We start from the raw sequence: 20142 nt of genomic DNA on the forward strand, positions 1-20142 counted from the left end.
AACCACAAACCTGGCAAAATTAGCATTAGAATTGCTTGAGTGCTTCACATCAAGGTGAGTGGCTGAAACTTAGGAAATTGCGAAGTTAAGGTCCACGCACAGATCAACCACAACTCACTTGCTTTACCACTTCAAGGTCATACTGTCAAAGCACTTTGTTTTTTCTGTGCAGCAGCAAATCTTGGATCCAGTCATCAGCAGAATATGTTACAGTCTTTTGCTGTCAGATTTATGACCCTAAATTAGGCTGCCTTTGCAGAGAATCTTGTAAAATTGTGTTATGTTAGTATACTTGATTAATATATCTCTTAGAGTTCGGGGAATATCAACAAGTTGAAATGTAATCAATCAAAAAAAAATAGGTCGCAGTAGTTCTGGGACCTCAAAACCAGTCTCTCTTCCCTCTTTGTTTGCATTTTAGTACATATTTCATTATATAAACAGAATTTATCTCCTTCCTCTGAAAGTCAGACAGAGGAGAACAGTGGACTACGAATTTGAAAGCGAGTGACTTGTCATTAACTTTGTGTATAGTCAGAAAATCAGACTCAAAGAAAAGTACTTTTTCTTCTTTTCCTCTTTCTGGCTTAGATCTTGGTTGTTATTTTATGGCAAGTAGAAAATCTATCAGCTAGTGTAGACTATGTGATATAACTGTTGTCATTCTACTAGAATTGTAATGTAATTTGTTGAATTTTATCGGTTTTGTCTGCAGTGCTCAACTAAATGCATTAGCTAACCAGTAGGTACTGCTAGGAGTGAAAAGTACAGTAAATTCACAATTATAAGCCGCACCATTTTGACTAAAATTTTGCTCCCAACCCAGAAATGCGGCTTACACTCAGGAGCGGCTAAAGTTCTGAAATTTCCAAACTCAGAAGTGCGAGCTGAGGTGCCAAGCCGAGCACCTGCCAGTAAAACCCGAGATTGTGCGCTTGTTACAAATTGGTTACTCTGTTGCACGGTGGGTGGAGGCTGGCTCTGTGCTGGCAGCGCTGGGGGCAGGGGGGGTGGGGGGCTCCCTCCTGCCGGCCCCGCAGCCCGAGGGGCAGATGGGGAGCTCCCTCCTGCTGGTCCCGCGGCCCAGGGGGAAGGAGGGGGGCTCCCTGTTGCCGGCTCCACGGCCCGGGGGGGAGGCAGGGGGCTCCGTGCCTCCCTCCTGCTGCTGCCATGGGTGCAAGCGGGCTCTCTGCCTCTCTCCCACCAGCACCACGGGGCAGCGCAGGGCCAGGGTGAGCAATCCTGCGATCGTTACTAATTCGTTACTTTGTTGCACACGGGTCCTCCCTGCGAATGAAAATGCGGTTTATAATCAGGTGCGGCTTATAATGGTGAAATTACTGTATGTTTATTTATTTGACAACAGATTTGACAACAGGCTTGTCGCTCAAGATAGTGGGGCCAGAGAATTTAAAAAGTACTTTTAAGGAGTCACTTGAGAAATTAGTAGAAAATATTCTATGATACAGGAGAGGATTAGAAATTAAGGGGCATCAGACGTGAGATTTCTTGCTGTTCCCGAGGGAGGGTTGGAAAGAGGCTGCTTTCCAGTGTGCAGGTGTTTGTATTTAATTAACTGCATGCATCAGAAACAGGAAAGACTCCCTTTCTCTTTGTTACTCTTCTCATAATTGTTAAGTGTTTTTTATATTTCCCCTTGAGAACAGGGTGATTGGCAGCAGGCAAGACAGGGAGAAAATCCTGAATGGAAGGGCCTGATGCTTCTGCTGGTATGGAAAGATGTTTCTATGCCTTCACATCTTTATGATTGGTGTAGTCAAAGAATAGGTGGGTCCAGTAACTCATTTATTACAGTGGCTTCTAAAATTTTAGTGTAGGCAGTTAAAAAACGTGTTCTTTTTAGGAGCCCCTGAGTTGTTTTTTTTTTCTTTTTCACCATTTTTTCTCTAAATGTACTTTCATTGTTCTTCTGCTATATCCCCTTACTTTTTCTTAGTTTATCTGTATCCTAGTCTGAATATTTGTCTCTTAGACTAGTGATTTATCATTTGCTAAGGAAAGGCATCAGAAACTTACAACCCCACAAATAATCCAGAGCCACTGGAGATACAAAGTGAGGTGGTGTTATTTTTTCTGCTGTTCCCTCTTCAGTTTAATACTCTCTAATTTCTTTTTGTCATATCACATGAAGTAGCTTTGGCAAGCTGTCATCACATTGGCCTGTCCTTGCACAGTGTTGCACCCATCCTCAGTGAAATATTCCCTCGGATTGCCCTTTGGATACTTCTGTTCTCCTGAAGACCTGCTTTGTTGTTGTAAGAGTTGAGAATTACTCTGAGCAGAGACTTAAGCACTCAGATCCTGAAAGGTTAGTAGCTATTCAGTTACCAGGGCAGATTCTTTTGTTGTAACCATGAGTGGACTTCTGCAGTTCCTCTTTGTATGCACTTTGCAGCAGCTCAGATATTTACAATCACATTTGCCTATATGCACAGGTTTCTTGCTAGTTGGAACCCAAGTGACTTCTGTAGGCCTGTGCTTAGCACCATTAATGTGCTTTGAGATGTCTTCTGCTTTTTCTTTTCTGTTTTACCATAAATCCTTAGTCTGTAAAAGTGAAAGGAGGGAGAGGAGTGCCATTCCTGGTCATAGCTGTAGAAAGGGCAACTCTGTTGAAACCATTTTGTTTCTTCTTTTTTACCAAGAAGTTTAAGTTTACAGTCTGCCTAGTGTGAATAAGCACCAGCTTTGTACTCCAATTGTATCTCGTCTAGAAGTGTTGTGATATCCACTCACCTTACCTGAATGTGCCCCATGTCTCTTGTTTGACATTTGTGAACATATTTTAGATCGTTTCAGTTCATAATATCTCAGGCATCGGATGATATTCCAGCTTTCTAACAATGGAGGCTAGGTACTTGAGCTAACAAATACATTTAACATCTGTTGTCTTTAAAATTATTCTATTTGCAGTATTGTCATGTGGCAACTGTATTTGCATGCAGAAATAGATGTCAGTATTACTAATTTTCTAGCTGTTCCTATGAAAAATCCCAACAGCCATCAAAACTGTGGAGATTTTTGCATGTAAATGGCAAATACCAGCTCCTTACAGAATGTTTTTCTCAAACAGAATAAGACTATTATTGAGCTATTGACACTGGTGTGAAGTCCTTCCTACAGCTTAAAACATTTGGATATTTTTAAATGTTCAGTTTGAAAAACTTTACAAATACTTGCAAGTGGCCATGGTGGAACTTGCTGCAAGACTCCACTCAACATTTTGTTCAGGGCCTTCTGTGGGTGTGTGGCCTGACCACTATACAGTGGTTAGGAAAAGGGCCAAGCAAATTTATAAAAATTCTCAATGCATCAGCAACTAGGATAAGATCACTGATTTTGTTTAAGCCTTCTTAGAAGTCCTACTGTTTGTACCATACTGCTTAGCAGTTTTGTAATAAAGAGAAAGAAACACCTATTTGGAATCTCCTCTGCTTCATCCCTTTTTCTTCAGTTTGGTTCTTTTCCAGGGAACCTTGACTGAAGCAGTGGTCTTCTATGCTATATCACTTCTGAAAAGATTCCTAGTTGTTTCTGTATGATACCCTGTTAAAATGGCTGACAACTTTTATTTACTGGCATCCTGACTAGAGCAGAAGGAAGTTTTTAGCTACTTTTATGCAGATTATTGGACTCTTTAACAGGCCCAGACTGTTGAGAGAGTCCGGTGTTTAACAAGCTAGAATAGCCAGAATTTGTACTTAAATACATACAGAAGAGAGCATATCATACTCTAATCAGCTCACCCACACACATGCACACCCAGGTTATTAGCACAATGTCTGTACTTCCTTTATAATGTTTCAAGCCTGTCCTTCACTTGTGTACTCTGACTTCAAACCCTGGTTGTCCATCACCTGCTTTATTGGAACTGTTTCTGTCAGCTCTACCCTTTTCAAACCATGTCTGTAGTTACATGCCCCCTCCTTTCCTCAGCCAGTGCTTTATAGGGTTGACCATCCTTCAGAGCTTTCATCTCCTTTTCCTTTTTTGCCCTTTATGATTACTGGCAGATTTTTCTCCCTTTTTTTTAATCATTTGCTGGTAGTGGTTTGCCACTGCCCCTTGTGCCTCACTGCCTCATACATCTGCTGCTTTCCCACATGCCCTTGTAGCATGTAGGATTCCACTGTGATGCATTTTGGGGCATTGGTATTTTTTAAACTCTTTTTTGTAAGTGCCCCAAATATTTGCAGTGGTATGAAGATACTTAATAATAATAACAATAATAATAACAATACTACTACTACTACTAATAATAATATAATACAAAAACCTCAACAAACCCTCTTCGTCAAAGATCCTGCTTAGCTACAAGATCCTGCAAGGTACCTGTTTTATGCCTTAAAATAAAATCCCACTAGAAGTGCTACTTGGAGGTTAAAAATTACCAATAACTTGAATACAGTAGCTTTTGTGTCTGCTAGGTATAAAGGCGTACTTGCAATGGGCATCTCTACTGCTGTTGTTCGCAAATCAAATAAAAGATCAGTCTTTCTATATTTCATAACTGTTCTTAAAATTAAGTACATTACATATGTGAGAACCTTGTGTGTCTAAAATCAGATTTAATGTGCATGGGCATGTATGGGCAGTGTAAATGCCTATTCCATATACAAATATAATAAAAAATTAAGTTAGTAGCTTGGCACCCAGTTTGAGTAATACAGAACTGAGCATACAGTGTAATTATGCTCTCTTGAATATACACATTACACTGCCATATCTCAGTACATGTCTGCCTACTCTTGTGGAAAAGGGAAAAGTTATGTTGTGCTTCAAGAGAGGAGGTCAAGGCCAGAACTGATAGGATTATTCATTGCGATTTTATAAAGCCACATTTTTAGCTCTCTTATGTTCTCAGCCTATCCACTACATCTGTTAACATGATTAATAGTAGACATTGTTGTCAATCCCCATGGTTTTTTTCCAACTCCTGGCTGCAGTTGATATTTGAATTTGACCTCCACTTCTGGGGGCCATCAGAGAATCTCTGTTTTTTTTCTAGAATACTTTTGGACAATATGGCAGCAGAGAAGTAGAGGCAGACCCATGGGATTTTGAATAGTCTCCCTTGGAATGTGTAATGACAGATATACAAAATGTGTTCCAGTAGTTTTTTAGCCTTGGGGTTCAGAAGTTGGTTGGGTTTTTTTTGAGTTAATTGTAGTGGTGATAAAGTCAAATAACTTTTCCTTCATGGTGAGAATTTTTTAATTACGAAATTTTTAATAAAACAGGAAACACGGAATAATTGGTGTCCTATCTTTACCTCTGCTATTTCCCAGACTATTAACTGTTTTATGGCCAAGTTAACAGATGATTTAGTCTTCTATAAGTAAAACTTAAGAGATGTTTGGAGAACCAGGCTGTGTTTGCTGAATTCCAGGGCAAAAAGGACTTTATAACTCTGTTGTGTTCTTGTTTTGTGTGTTTGTGGAATGGGTCACTGTTCTTGTCTTTTGGGCTTCTTGGGTGAGCTGCCTTGATGCTTCTTGGAAGCATGGTTTGGTATATCTAAGGAGAAGACAATGGGAGTTAAGGCGGTTGATGTAGGCTGGGAAAAGTGGAACCACATAGTGAGCACATCTTTGTTTCAAGTCTGTGTAATCAGAGTCTGATTACACAGACTTTCTTCTGGGCTGACTATTACCCAAAGCCTTTTGCATAGTGACATTCATATCCCATCAGAAGGCAGCATTTTCAATGTCTTCTGTTGTGCATGTTTAGGAATGTTCCTCCTCTGAATTAATTCTGGGATTTAGTACTCACTCGTATAACTCCAGACGTTTTTCCTAGTAGGGTAGAAGAAAGAGGATTTCATCTAGTACATGTAAAACTAAAATTCCACATAGTAAACATTGATTGCTACTTACTATTGACAGTATATTTAAATATAGTACTGGTAGCAGGAATAAGTTAATATTCTTGTATCTCAGGATCTTTTGTTGTTCATTTTTTGTGAATTTAAGTGTTCAGATTTCATCTTCCTATAATTAACCTGTGGCTTATATGATCTGGTTTTGGTGAGGTGGTGTTTTGTTCGTGGGCTACTTTTCTTACTTTCCTCTCTCTCTCTCCCATGTCTGAATGTCTGTATCCTTTTCAGTCAAACTCTGATATTTGCAAGACACTACAATGAGGTTGGAGAACTTGCAGGCTTTTGCTTTTTAGGTTGCAGACCACTATTTTTGGGAAGCTAGGTTAAAGAACACCTTTAAAGACTGAGATAGTATACTCTCTCTCATTCTCTACTTACTGATGTAAGAAGCGTTTATTTTTGGTTTGATTCTTTCTCATTTAACACCTTAAAATTATCAGGAATGTCAAGTCTGGTCTTTCCTGTTTTTTTGTTGGCAGACTTCTTGAATTACTCAGTAAATTAGGAGTTTTTTCAAGCCTAAAAAAAATTGATATGCTGTTTATCTTTAGAAGGAGTTTTTGTCTGAGTGTCTTGAATTTGGGATGGCGGTGTTAGGAAATGAAGCTAGATAGCCTGAATAAAATTGCTGTCAGATTAGACGTCTCTTTCTTGACCGTAAGACTTTTTTTAGGTTTTTTCCTTTTCATTTGTTTGTTGATGTGTTTTTTAATTTGAAAATTAATTCTTTTACATTCTCTGTTTAACTTGCATTTTTCTTTTTAATATGTTCTCAACTTTTCTTTTTTTTTATGCTGTGGAAAAAAATGTGAATAAAGCGGAAAAAAGCTGTTAAAAGAATCCTGATTTTACATAGTGTATTATTTTTCTTCTGCTACAGATCAGTTGCTTTTTACTGTCAAAGCAGGAAAATAACTGAAGTGATTAATTTGTAGGCTGATTCTTTAAAAAAAACCCTGTGTATATCTTGCTAAATCATGGCAGTGAGGTAACTGTTGATGCCTTAGTGTAGTGTCCCTCTGTCCAATAGCTTAATATGCTTTCTAAAACTGAAAACCACCTATGTAAATGTGGTTGTGAATGGGCTTTAAGTATGATGTTACACAAAGGAAGGATGATGGACTGGTGTGTAAATCAGTGGAAACATACATGCTACTGGGTGTGAATTTGTTAGTCAAATGAAGAAATAGTGTAACTAAGAGTGAGCTCTGCTTTTGGACACAGTTACTCTGTTGGAAGATGTGGAAGAAATTCTAGTTACGCTTAAACATATGTGCATGTATTTTTCAGTTCTTCTGTATAAACAAATAGTAAGTATGTGGGTGGATCAGTGGCTTCCAGATCATGCAAATATATGGATTTTGGTGGAGCTGGGAAGGAAGATCGGCAAAATTAATGCAGTGGTATTTCCTTCGCATGTAAATGGTGTCCTGAGAGTACTGACAACAAATTACTTACAATGCAAGATTGCATTTATCTTTAAAATATTTCATATGAATGAAAAAAATACAAACTCAAGATCATGAAGTTTACCCCTTAAGAGCATTTTAGGGGAAGTGGTTGAAGCAAGTATCTTGAGAAAAGACCCGTAAGTTTAGCTGCATTGTGCCAATAAGATCTAGACAGTCCTATGCTGGATATTCTGAACACCATTAAACAATGCCCTAGTGTACATCACAGTTGTTGAAGAGTTAAGGGTCATTTTTCAGATCATCATCAGTATCTTAAACATAGTGATGAAGACAATCATTGATCAGAAATCAAAATCAGCAATCAGAATGGTTTCTGCTGCTGGACTGTGTAGCTATTTTTTTGGGAGAAGAATGACACTATTTTTAAAACTTTTTTTGTGATTGAGGTGTGTGGACATTACAGGATCTTGGGACAGTGAATTCATTCAGCCACTGGGTGGACTTTCCAATGCCTTCATTTAAATTTACTGCTTTTCAAGGTGTTGCCTTCTGAAGTTGAGTTAATCTTGATCTTTGATGAAATTCTTTGCTAGTGTTTATTTCTCTTTTCTAGGTAAAGAAATTAAAAGCCTTTGATGGAGATGTATCAAAACTGTCTCAAGCTGATTCCTTCATGTATTTACTAATCCAGGTGCCAAAGTAAGGATAGTTGGTTTGTTCTGTTTATAAGTGTTCTTTTTCGGCTGTCAGTTCTAAACCTGTTTGTGTACTCCAGCTATGCTCTTAGGATTGAAACCATGGTGTTGGAGAGACAGTTCTCACCCTCCTGTGCTTCTCTACAGGATGACATGAAAATTGTAAGACGGGCAATAAAAGGTAATTAAATATGTTGGGACATGCCTAATACTCTTGGTTTTGTTAGCATGTTAATTAATCTGCATTACAAAGACCAGATCTTGAATTTCAGGTACCTTAGCTATTAAAAGGCGGCTAACTCCTTTTTGACAAATGCCATGAGTGTGCCTGGTGGATCTTTGCTTCCAAAATCAAAAATCTTGAGACTTTGGGTATACTAGCAACAAATTAATGTTCAAAGCCTATATGTAATGTATCTTAAACTGACAGAAGCAAAATTGTCTATGACCAGATTAGGATGTCATCTTTTGAATACAGTTTGCTCATTCCTGCACTGCTCTTCCTCTGATGGAATGTGGTTGGTACACCTCTCTGATCATTCTTTCAGGCATCTGTGGAAGACATTACTATTTTCTAAGGTTCTCTATAGACCACTTCCTTTTGAGGTGGCAGTATTGATAGGTTAAAATCTTGATTGTAGAGAATGCTGTTGCCATTCCTTGGTTTTCTGTTTTTGTTCTCTGTGTTTCTCTAACCACCTGTTTTGCTCTTTACATTTCTCTGGTTTTGAACTGCTGCAAATAGCTATTTGCGTAATGTGGTGTCTTCTACTGTGCAGGAAAATAGTTGATTTCCTGGTTTCAGTTAAACATTAATGCTGACCCTTTACAGTATCTTGAGTGCTTCTTTGTTTGTTCCTCAATATGAAATTCCTATTTCATGTTGGAAATTTTTTGACAGGCTACTAGATCACTGCTTAGACTGCTTCTAGTGGTATCAAAAGGTATAGTAAGAAAAATCTTCAACTATGAGTGCAGGTAATTAGAATAGTCTTTTCAAATGAAAGCAAAGGGAAAAAAGCATTTTCTCACCACTGGGGATTGAACTTGTCATTGACTCAGGAAAGTGTGCAGTACCTTAAGATTAAGTCTGAGTTTGGCCTTTCATTAGGCTCTCTTTTAAATCGTTGTTCTTTGTGTTTCGAGCAACAGACATATATGAGGGAATATGTTACGTATAAAAGCAGCAATGCCTTAATGTCCTTCATGTCCTTCACCCTAGACATATGTAAACTGGTGAATTAATTTCCTTCAGAGGGGAAGACACTATGGCCTCCAGCTCCCGCATCAGGCCAGTCATGCAAATCACTGACTGGGCCTTCCCTATGTTTAGTCCACTTTGTCATGTGTCTTCTCCATTCGGTCTTTTCACTTCAAGGTTTGTTGATAGCCTGAAGTTGTTTAGGAATTATGTCTCCTTTTCTATTGCTGTCTCCTAGGTTTCTTTCCTATAATTAAACTGAGAGAATATGTACTTCAATTTTAATGCTGGTAATCACTAAGAGTTAGGATGGTCTAAACAACCTGGTGGATTCTCATCTGGCCTACAAATGGATGTATGTCACAGTGACACGGAGCAGGCTCTTGCTGTGTGAAGTTTTTAGAAGTTGCCTTCTCTTGGTCTTGTGAAAATTGCTAGTCTTGTATTTATTCTCTCCTCCCTCTTCCTCCTTGCTTCCTTACCTTGGATCTAGCTTGTTAGATCAAAGGTTATTTAATTATTTCTATGTTTTTCAGCTACCACTATTGAAATACAAATGTGTAAGGGCTATGTGCTTCCAAAATGATTACTGTGTTGAGCAGCTGAATGCAGTATAAATTATAGAATGTGGACTTGGAACTAAAATAGTTTTTTAAAGTATCTACACTGCAATCTAAAGGAGTCCACCTTTTATTTTGTTCATTAGTATAACATATAGTGCCTCACATTAAAACCAGGTCATGATGATTTTCTTGCTATTTGGGTAATTGCAAATTTGGAGTTGCTTGGTTTGCTGTGCCACAACTCTTTATTAACTCTTTACAGTTTTGAATTTCCGCATCTTATTTCTAAGGCAGAGTCTCTGGTGCATATATCTTGGTTTTTGCACATATGTTGTTTTTTGCTCATATGTGGCTGTGTGAAAAGGTGTATGAATTCAGATAGAACACTACTGTGCATTTTGCAAAGAAGTAATGAGAAAAATTTAAAAGGCGGTTTTATTCCATTTGACTCTGTCACACTGAGTATAACTTTGTGCTAAATCATCTTTGATGTGACAAGTAAAACAGATGCTGCTCATACAGAAATAAAATGATGATTCATAGTGGGAGTGGGATAAGCAAGGAAAATTTAAACATAGCCTGTTAGCTTTTCAGGCCTTATGACCAAGTCTCCTAAAAAAAGAGGAACTGTTCAAAAGCTCAATCCTTGCAGAGGGCAAATGGATCCTGCAGGGTAGAGAACACTTGCCTCACACTGGAATAATTGGTAGGTGGTGAGGATACTTAACCCCTTGCATGAGACACTTCATACATTTTTGGATTAGACCCAAATATTTCCTTAGCTGCTAGAGGTTGCCTTGGAAATACTGTACTTGCTAAGTTAAAGTTTGAACATACACTTGAGGTTTGTCAGTTGTGCTTTTGAATTGAAATTATATGGTACCATTATCTTTCCCACAACGTCTTCTTTTTATTGTAGTTTCTTGTCAAATTAAAAAAAAAAAAAACTCAAGATGAAGAGAAGCTTGGTAACTGACTATATTTCTAAACAAACAATTGTTAGACAGCAATTTTCTTGTTCCTTACAGAGTTAATGACTTGTGAGGAACTGCATTCAATATTGCACTTGGTCCTTCAGGCTGGGAATATTATGAATGCGGTAAGTGACATCCCAAATGGAGATGGCTGATGGACCGTACTTCCTTGTTAATATTGCAGTGCTCTGATGTCATTCCTCAGCTTCTTATTTGCTCTTTTGCAAATTGTTTCTTTTTAGGGAGGTTATGCTGGTAATGCTGTTGGATTTAAACTCTCGTCACTGCTCAAGCTCGCAGACACAAAAGCAAACAAACCCGGGATGAGTCTGCTGCATTTTGTTGCTCTGGTATAGAAAATCTATTTTGCTGGTATAAGCAACTTCTACAAATATAGGTTCATTAATTGATAGACAATGAAAGGGACAATGTGCCTCCAGAAAAAACCCATCTTTCTCACAGCTTTGATCTAATCTTCATCTTTTTTCTCCTGCCACATAATTGAACAAAAATTGCCTGTACCTGGTCATTCTATCCAGAACCCCATGGAAAGCTTACGTTTTTTATATCATACAGAAACTTGCCTTCATCAAACTTCCTCATTGTAGATTTTCTCTTATTGTCCCAAATTCTCACAGTGTGGAAGTGGCTTATTTTGATAAAAAGTCTCGCAGTGTTCCCATTGAATCTTTTGAACACCTTTCTTGATAGCTTTTTTCCTCCCTTGACTGATGTGTGACTTCTTAAAAGCTGCTGTGATGTTTTAAAGTAGCTGCGGATATTTTCAAGCTATTTTTCCTTCCTTTCCAACTTTTTGATTTTAGAAGGGAGAGAATTTAAATGCATCTATATGGCTTTGGTTATCTGTGTACAAACTGGCTTGACAGATTTCCAGACAGCAAACTATAGGGTATAAATTGATGTTTGTGCAGGAAGCATCATATTTGCTCAAACAATGGCATCAGTAAATTGTTCTTTCCGTGACCTTCCTTATTAATATATCTAGCTTTTGTTCACTGTCAGAAACAGCTATTATTTTATACTGCAAAATGAAAGCTGTTGTTTAAATCTCCAGTTGTGATCCCTGCTTTTCTTTAAGGGGTGTCCTCCACTCAGTTGTGTTGGGATTGAATGGGAAGAAAAACAGTGCAGGAAAGAAACCTTTAAGTGCCCTCCCAGGAGCTTTAGAACTGACAGACTTAGGGATTTTGGCATGGTGGTGGAATGTTAATGGGTTGTGTATGTTTTGGTTTTGTTCTGTTTGTTTCAGGAGGCCCAAAAGAAAGATGCCGCTCTTCTCAACTTTTCAGAAAAAATTAGGGGTGTTCATGATGCCGCCAGGTGAGTTAAAAGAAAACTGAAAACTTATGACTGGAATTTTAGTTTTCTCATTTGTGAAGCAATGAGCCTTATTCAGGAAAGTCTTGGCACAAAAACAGGTCTTTGCAAATGTTTACTGTAGCTTTGAGGTCTTCATTTCCATTTACTAGCAAAAGTATGCCTGCAAAGTGCCTTCAGATATGAGGGGTTTTTATTACCTTATCTCCATAGGTTTTTTATTATTCTGTCTCTGTCAAATACATATGCCTGTTCGTTATTTTAAAGGGATTGAACTAAAAGCATGATACTGTTTTTCCTTAAACCGATTTTCATCAGTCTCTGAGCAGGCTACAATACTTTTCCAAATCTGGTACCAGGGGCAGGTGCTGGCCCTGGCTTCATTTAGATGCTTTTTGAGGTTTCATTTGCTGTCTTGATTGGAAAATCTGGAGGGTTTGTGGTTCTGCATTTTTTCAGCTGAAAGTCTTAAGCTGCATAATTTTAAACTAAAGCTGATTTGTACCTCAGTAATTCTACTTTCTTTTGTGAGACACTGTGATCTAAATCTGGAACCTGGAAGTTAGCAATGCTGAAGTTCTGTTCCCAATTTTGCTACTTCCTTTGGAGCTTAGGGCAATCTATTTACAGTAATGTCACGAATACAAGCCGCACGGAGTATAAGCCGCACTTCCGGTGTGTCGACAATGTTGATGTCTTTGTCAATAAAAAAGCCGTACCCGAATATTAGCCGTACTTTCGTTCGTAGCGAGAATCCATGTGCAACTTTCACAGATTTGCCAATTAGTAACAGAATCGTGGCATAGCGGGGTTTACTGGCTCGGGGCGGGGCCAGGCAGGCTCGGCCCGCTCATGGTTGCCAACGGGGCCGGGTGGCCCAGCTCGGCGCTATGGCTCGGCGGGGCCACTCGGGGCCGGCCAGAAGGTGCTGCTGCTGCCGCCGTCAGGCTCGCCCCCCCCTCCCGTCTGCACCTCCGCCACCGCATTTGTTCGCCCTGGCCGGCACTGCAGGCCCCCACGCCGCTGGGCTCCCCCACGCTGCTGGTCCTGGTTCTGCTGGGTTTCCCCACACCGCCAGGCAGCCCCGCCCACCGGGCTTCCTGCTTCTGCCATGCTCCCCTGCGCAGCTGGACTCCCCTGCACTGCTAGCCCCAGTTTCGCAGGGCTCCCCTGCACTGCTAGCCCCAGTTCTGCTGGGCTCCCCTGCACTGCTAGCCCCGGTTCTGCTGGGCTCCCTCGCCCTGCTGGCTCGGGCTCTGCTGTCCGCTCCCTGCACTGCTGGCCCTGCCTCTGCCAGGCTTTCCCACCTCTACCAGGGCTGGGCGGGCTCCAGCTTGGCTGGGGGCTGCTGTGGGCTCTCACTTCTGTGTTGGCAGCTTTTAGAATATTGTTAATATATTAGCCACCCCGGAGTACTAGCCGCACTTCCGGGTTTTCACCAAAATTTTCGTGAAAATGGTGCAACTTGTATTCGTGAAATTACTGTACGTTCTTTTCCCAGCTGCAAAATGGATCCAGTTTCTTAGATCTGATTGAGAGTTAAGTAATGGCTGCAAAAGACTGAAATCTTCTGAGGAAAGGAGTGGCTATGGAGTTAATCAGAAAATTTTTGGGAGACCACCTGTGTGGCTCTCTGCCATCCAACTCACACACCTTTCTGGCAGTTTGCCATGTGGCCTGCTGGGGAATGTAGCTTTTCTCAGCATCCAAGCCCCTGGCAAAGAGGAGAGGAGCAGGTAGAATCCCAGATTTGGTGGTATTTATTTTCTAACTACTTTGTTCTTTGATCACATTTGTTAATGCTGAAAATTTTTTGTTGTAACTCATGCTGAAGTCTATTCAGGGAGTGCATTCTGTACATGAAAATGAAACAAAATTAAATATGTACCTCACCACTGGGCATGAGAAAGGTCTTTAGAGGGAGCTATCATGTACAAGTTGCTCATCAATCCACCCAATTAGAGCATGTTAAAACAGCTGCCATTATCTTCTTTATTTTTTGTTGTCCTGCGTTCTTTACAGGTAACCATCCTCTTCCTTCTTCACAGGCAGAAAAATGTAGCCTGTGTTTTCTACTGCTTTTCTTAGCTTGCAAAAACACCATGTTTTCCCAAAATAGGGAACTAAACTTTGCAGATGAAGTATGCAGAGAAAAATCAGCACACATTATATTTATTTGTGTGTATACTGACAAACTTATGCATGTGTCACTGTCTGCTGCCATGTTCATTTCTGTCAGGCTACCACAGGTTCTTCAGCTTTAGTGTTTGAAAGTCATGCTGCTGGTGAAACAATCTTAGGAGAAGCATGTGTACAGTTCTTACCATTTGGCAAACTGTAGTGCTTCAGTTCCTAGGCAAAACTTAATTCTCTTTTGAAGGAAATGCCATAGGTTTAGAAGCATTTACCCTTGAAGTGACTGGGAGATTTAGGTGGGAACTCTTGTATGGAATGTGAGCCTCCCAGGAGAATGCTTAAATTACACCAGATCAGAGGTCTTTACTGTGTTTCTGAGTTCCCTTTTCACAGCAGCAGCTTCACTGCTGGTATTTAGTAGAAGGATAAAATGTTGTAACTGCAGGGTTGAGACTGTGTTGGTTGCATTGCTGTGACTGCTTAGAAGAGTGTAACATGAAATTTCATGATGCCAGATGCTACTGCCAAAATCTGTAGTCCTGGCTTACGGTCTCTTGTGGCCCACCTTTTGTGGTAGGTCCTACACTCAAATATTTGCGTAGTCAGTTGGACCAAGCAAAAGATCCATCTGGAACAAATTGACTTTTTGCTTTTCCTAGGTTAATTTTCAGTTCACAGATACGGGTGACCATCTTGAAAATGTGTGCTAGGACAGGTACCAGCAGAGAAAAAGAACACCTGGACATGTAAAGCATTCACTTTTGCAGCATGTTGTGATTCGCACCTCTGGACCACCCTTCTCCTTTGATAAACATTCTCTGTATATGCTGTTTTTAGGTTATCCATTGATAGTGTAGAAACAGAGCTCCACTCACTGTCTGTCAAGACAAGATCTGTTAAAGACAGCATCCGACGAGACCCAAAACTCTTTCACCAGATGGAAAACTTTCTCCAGGTTTGTAGCATATCTGTGTTAATGTGTTACTGTCACCTTAATACAGCAGCATTCCTCAGTTGAATGTAATTTGTGTGGACCTTTTAATAAACAGAAGCACTGTTTTAATATGCCTAACCTGTCAGTTGTACTAAGGTGTTCCAGCCTCGTGCTGTTTGTCAAGTAAGAGTGTTGGAGGGGCTGTGTTTTTACAGAGAGGTATATTGAGTGTACATTGCCCAAGGCTTGTTAGGCAAGCTTGTTTAGCACATGCAAAATTACTGATGAAGATTAGTAGTTAAAATATAAGACAATTTGGAGTGATCTCTGGTTTTGTACTTTGCAGCTGCCCAGAATATAATGTCTGCATGTTATGTTATTTGGGAGTACCTCAGTTTTAGCTGAGAGTGCTGTGCGTATGAATCTTGATTGCTGAGTGGCTGAAGAGATATTGTTAGAAGCTGGAAGGTTAAGGGACTCTTCTCTCTACTCATTTACCCTTAACACAGAGTCTCTTATTCAGACCCATACCATTATATACATGTGGGTTCTCCTTTTTGTAATTTATTAAGTACTGCAGTGACCTTACAGGCCTGGATGTATATAGCACTTACCTTGGAAGCAGAGTTCTTTGTATTTTCTGAGTATGTGGTGATGCCTCGAGAAGTACATATTATACTTCAATTAAATTATTTTTTTCTGTTACACACTACAGGTAATTATTAAAAGTAAGAAGGCAGGTGTTGATCTGGAACTTAACCTACCCATATCTTTCAACTTGCAAATGTAGCTAACAGTCCCTGTAGATTTTCAGGAGATGAAAAACTGATGAAGAAAGGGGCAGGTTAAGATTGAAATATCTGTCCTCATTCACTCTGAATTTTTCCATTTTATCCATTGCACCCAGACTCTTTAATGTTATGTTTTAACATGTTTGTGATTTTAAAAAATTTAATAGGTGGTTTTATTTAACACTGCAATCTTGTTTAGGCCACATTCCAAAAGAAGTGTTGGGGAAAAATGCAATTTTACAAATGCATACCTTACATAAACACTTCGGATTTTGTTTCTAAATTACATGTGATCACCAAGCTGATGTGAAAGCTTTAATTATTTCACCCTTGTGAGTAAATTCCTGAAATATGTGGGAGGAACTAGTTTTTTGATGTATGCTTTTATCAATTGTCCAGTTTATCTTCAGACCAGGTTTTATTCTGGGCACTTTTTTCCCCTCTATTTTCTTTCTTTTTCTTAAGACTAGCAAGTCATATTTGTTCCTATCCTAGTGGTATAATTTTCCAAGTAGTTCTTGAAAGCAGTTTTGGATTAAGTGGTCACCAGTGCCTCCACCCCTTCCCACCCCAATGCTACATTATGAAAAATATTTAGGTGACTATGAGTTAGAGAAGAGAAAAATTACAGTAATTTCACGATTACAAGCCACACTCTTTTGACCAAAATTTTCCTCCCACACTGGAAATGCGGCTTATACTCAGGAGCAGCCAATATGTGAATAATTTTCGGACATTTTCAACCCCGGGAGTGCAAACCGAGTCAGTGCAAACTGCAAAGTCGAGCACCTGCCAGTAAAACCCGGCATTTACGCGGTTGTTACAGATTGGTTACTCTGTTGTGCGGCGGGTGGAGCTGCTCCGTGCAGGCAGCACAGGGCGTGGGGAAGGCGGGGCAGCTCCCTCCTGCTGGCCCCGCAGCTTGGAGGGAGGCAGGGGCTCTCTCCTGCTGACCCCGCAGCTTGGAGGGAGGCAGGGGCTCTCTTCTGCTGGCCCCGCGGCCCGGGGGAAAGGTGGGGGGCTCCGTGCTGCTGGCCCTGCGGCCCAGGGGGAGGCAGGGGCCTCCATGCTGCTGGCCCCGCGGCTCGGGGGGCTCCCGTCCCCGCGTGCCACCGCTGCAGGAGCAGGGTGGCTCCATCCCCACCTCCCACTGCCGCCGTGGGTGCCGGCGGGCTCTGTGCCCCCCCTGCCACCACGGGGCAGCACCGGGATGGGGCGAGCAAGCCCAGCGGCAGCCGGCCCCGAGCGGCCCCGCCGAACTGCAGCGCCTGGGCCACCCAGCCCTGTCGGCAACCCCGAGCCGCCACGGCTGAGCCAAGACAGTAAACCCTGCCCTGCCGCGATTCTGTTACTATTTGGCAACTTTGTTGCACGCAGGTCCTCCCTGCGAACTACAGAGCGGCTTATATTCAGGTGCAGCTTATTTATGGACAAAGAACGAAATGTTTGCCAACACCTGACACCCGGCAATGCGGCTTATACTCAGTGCGGCTTGTATTCGTGAAATTACTGTAACTTTTCTTCTCAGGTTACTTTGAGCTACAGGTGGTGTCAGATGTGGGATTGTGCAAGAAGAGAAGTAGATAGCTGGTGATGCAGATAGAGGAGATGGGGCACCCGATCTAAGTGTTTTGAGCAGTTCTGCTGCTCAAAGTCTGATCACAGCCTTATTCTCTTCCTTCTGAATCTGCTTCCAAGCTACTCCCATCCTGTCTGTATTGCTCTACGCTTGAGATTCAAAGTGCTGCTTTATGGTAACATTGTCTGGATGTCTTAAAATATGTGTATTTTCAGTAGTTCCTTACCTTTCAAGCATGAAAACCATTTTTGTTGTGGTGTAGGGTCACCTTAGGAAGGAATTGATTTTGTGATGTATATCCATGAATCCATTCACGTGTGTTTTTTGCAAAAGGGGGAGGAGGAATTAATCCTTTATGCTTAGTTGAATGTTAAAGGGAAAACGGGAAAATAAGGAATGAGGAGCTTTTAAGGAGCTCCCAGGAGGTCTGTCAGTGTTCTAGTACAATCTTTGATTTTACTCATCTCAAAACTAGAATTGTAAGTTTGTTCAAGGGCTTTTGATCTTTTTCCTGGTTTCCATCCTAGTCACTAGAATGTACATTTTGATTGATCAGTTTTTCCTGACCTTCTTTACTCAATTTGCTGAAATGGCATGTTTCCTTTTGTTAGTACAAGTTCTCCTTCAAAATGGTAATTTCCTGGGCTCTGTAACAACTTCTAGGTTGGAACATGAATTTCATAAGTTCCTAATATATACATCACCTTTTGTGACTTTAATTTTTCTGTCTGGTTCATTTGTGTGTGGTTTTTGCTGCAGTTTGCTGTAAGGCATCTAAAGGAGCTTGAACACCAGAAAGGAGAATTGCAAAAGGAGGGAAATGCTCTTATTGACTTTTTCTGTGAAGATAAAGAAACTATGAAGTTGGATGAATGCTTCCAGATATTTAGGGACTTCTGCATAAGATTCAACACGGCTGTTAAGGTAAGAGCCCTGAATGAGATTCTCACACTTTTGAAATTAATATTGGCTCACATGGATTAAGTTGTTTTTTCTGCTTAAGAGGCATTTTGTATCTTGTAGTATTTGATCTGTTTGTTCAAATGGCTACAGAAAACTGCACTCCTGGAAGCATTCCTTGCCAGAAGCCGGGTGGGAAATGGCTATTGTGAGCAGCCTTGCTGCTCTGCATCTTCTGTTTCAGGCAAGTGAGACCACTGGGATGATCAGCGTTGTTCATTGGCCTGCTTATAAGCGGGCACTTCCCTTCTCTTTTGGTGAGCAGACTGGTGACTGCTAAGTTGAGCTGTGAGACAGATTTTACAGACTTCCTGACTACAGCTCACTGTTTAGGCCTTGGTCTGGTAGTGTTGGATTGTTTGAAAGGCCTTGAGGTGTGGCACACCATTCCTTGGATGTACCTGCCTGAATCCACTCAGGCAGGAGAGCTCGGGCTTTCCACTAGCTTCCTTTATATGGCTAGAGACACTTTACCAAATAAAGTAAGGGCTGTATATTCTACTTTTTCCTTTCAAAGGATTTTTGTGGGTGAAAACTTACGAAGTGAAACAGGCCTATGGCAGCAAGATACCTGATCCCCAGTGTGAGCATTCATTCACCGAGTATCCCGAATTGGTCCCAAGTAATTCAGAAAATGTGCTAAGGATGGAGGAGCAGCATTGACGTTGGTTACAGTTTTGGTTCAGCAAAGTCTGCCTGTTGTTACAGATATTTCATAGGTCTCTGTAAATAGCATGAATTAGTTGGATCAGTTGCCCTTTTACAATCTCCATATGACAGCACTTTGGATAAAAGCTTTGGTTCAGAAGGAAAAAGTCTTGATTCGGAGAGAGCTGACAGGATGTTCAGCTAATGTGCCTGTTGTACCATTAGTTTACCTATCCTTTACCACTCAAGACAACATGAGGGTGAACATTGCACAAATGTATAAAACCAAATGGTGATAGCTATTGCAGTCAGTTTAGCAAGAGGTGACTTCATCCATATATGTTCAAATATTGGGGATTGGGTCATATCGCATATTACAAGTGGTTGTTGGATAGCTGTGAGGTCCTCTCTCTGTAGTAAGCAGCTATGCTCTAAAAAGTGACAAATTAGACTCTTACTTGCAAATTTTGAGATTTGCTTGCTAACTGTGGACCACTGTTCCTACAAAATTAGCAGAATGATTTAGAATAAAAATGGCAGTTCTGACAAAAGAATGGGATATGTAGACAGCACATCCAACAGTTTTAAAAGATTGCTTGTACCACAATGGCCATGTGCACATATTTCAAATGCTTAAACATTTTTTGCACTTTTTTTATATGTCTAACTATGTGCTTAAAATAAATTTTTTCATCTGAGTAAAATCTCCTGAAATATGTTCTGGATGAGGTTAAAATATTCTTTTTCTTATATGGAATAGGGTATTAATATCTGCAACTATTTTTAACCATTTTTCTTCACAATGATATATTTAAAGTTAAGGTTTAGCATTTGGCAAGAATTAATTTTGTAATTCCATACCTGTGAAAGAAAGCTTCCTGCCAAACATTTTTCCTGAAATGCAAGGTTTTATTTTTGCTTTTTTAGATGTTCAGGTTTCATATGTCTCTAATATATATCTTATATATCTTACATAATCTCACATCCACTTTAAGAGGTGTAGATTAAT

At 40.4% G+C, this 20142-nt stretch overlaps 1 protein-coding gene across 3 annotated transcripts in view; it reads left to right on the forward strand.

The window, feature by feature from the left end:
* Positions 1-20142, forward strand: part of FHDC1 (FH2 domain containing 1) — a 40807-nt gene that overhangs the window by 15630 nt on the left and 5035 nt on the right. For all 3 annotated transcript variants that reach the window (XM_033059964.2, XM_033059963.2, XM_033059962.1), the window contains exons 5-11: positions 7928-8013; positions 8090-8190; positions 10802-10872; positions 10990-11097; positions 12018-12088; positions 15059-15176; positions 18285-18449. In XM_033059964.2, coding sequence (XP_032915855.1) covers positions 7928-8013; positions 8090-8190; positions 10802-10872; positions 10990-11097; positions 12018-12088; positions 15059-15176; positions 18285-18449 — 720 coding nt within the window. The remainder of the gene's footprint in view (positions 1-7927; positions 8014-8089; positions 8191-10801; positions 10873-10989; positions 11098-12017; positions 12089-15058; positions 15177-18284; positions 18450-20142) is intronic.

This window comes from Catharus ustulatus, chromosome 5, assembly GCF_009819885.2.
Source record: "Catharus ustulatus isolate bCatUst1 chromosome 5, bCatUst1.pri.v2, whole genome shotgun sequence".
Taxonomy (NCBI): domain Eukaryota; kingdom Metazoa; phylum Chordata; class Aves; order Passeriformes; family Turdidae; genus Catharus; species Catharus ustulatus.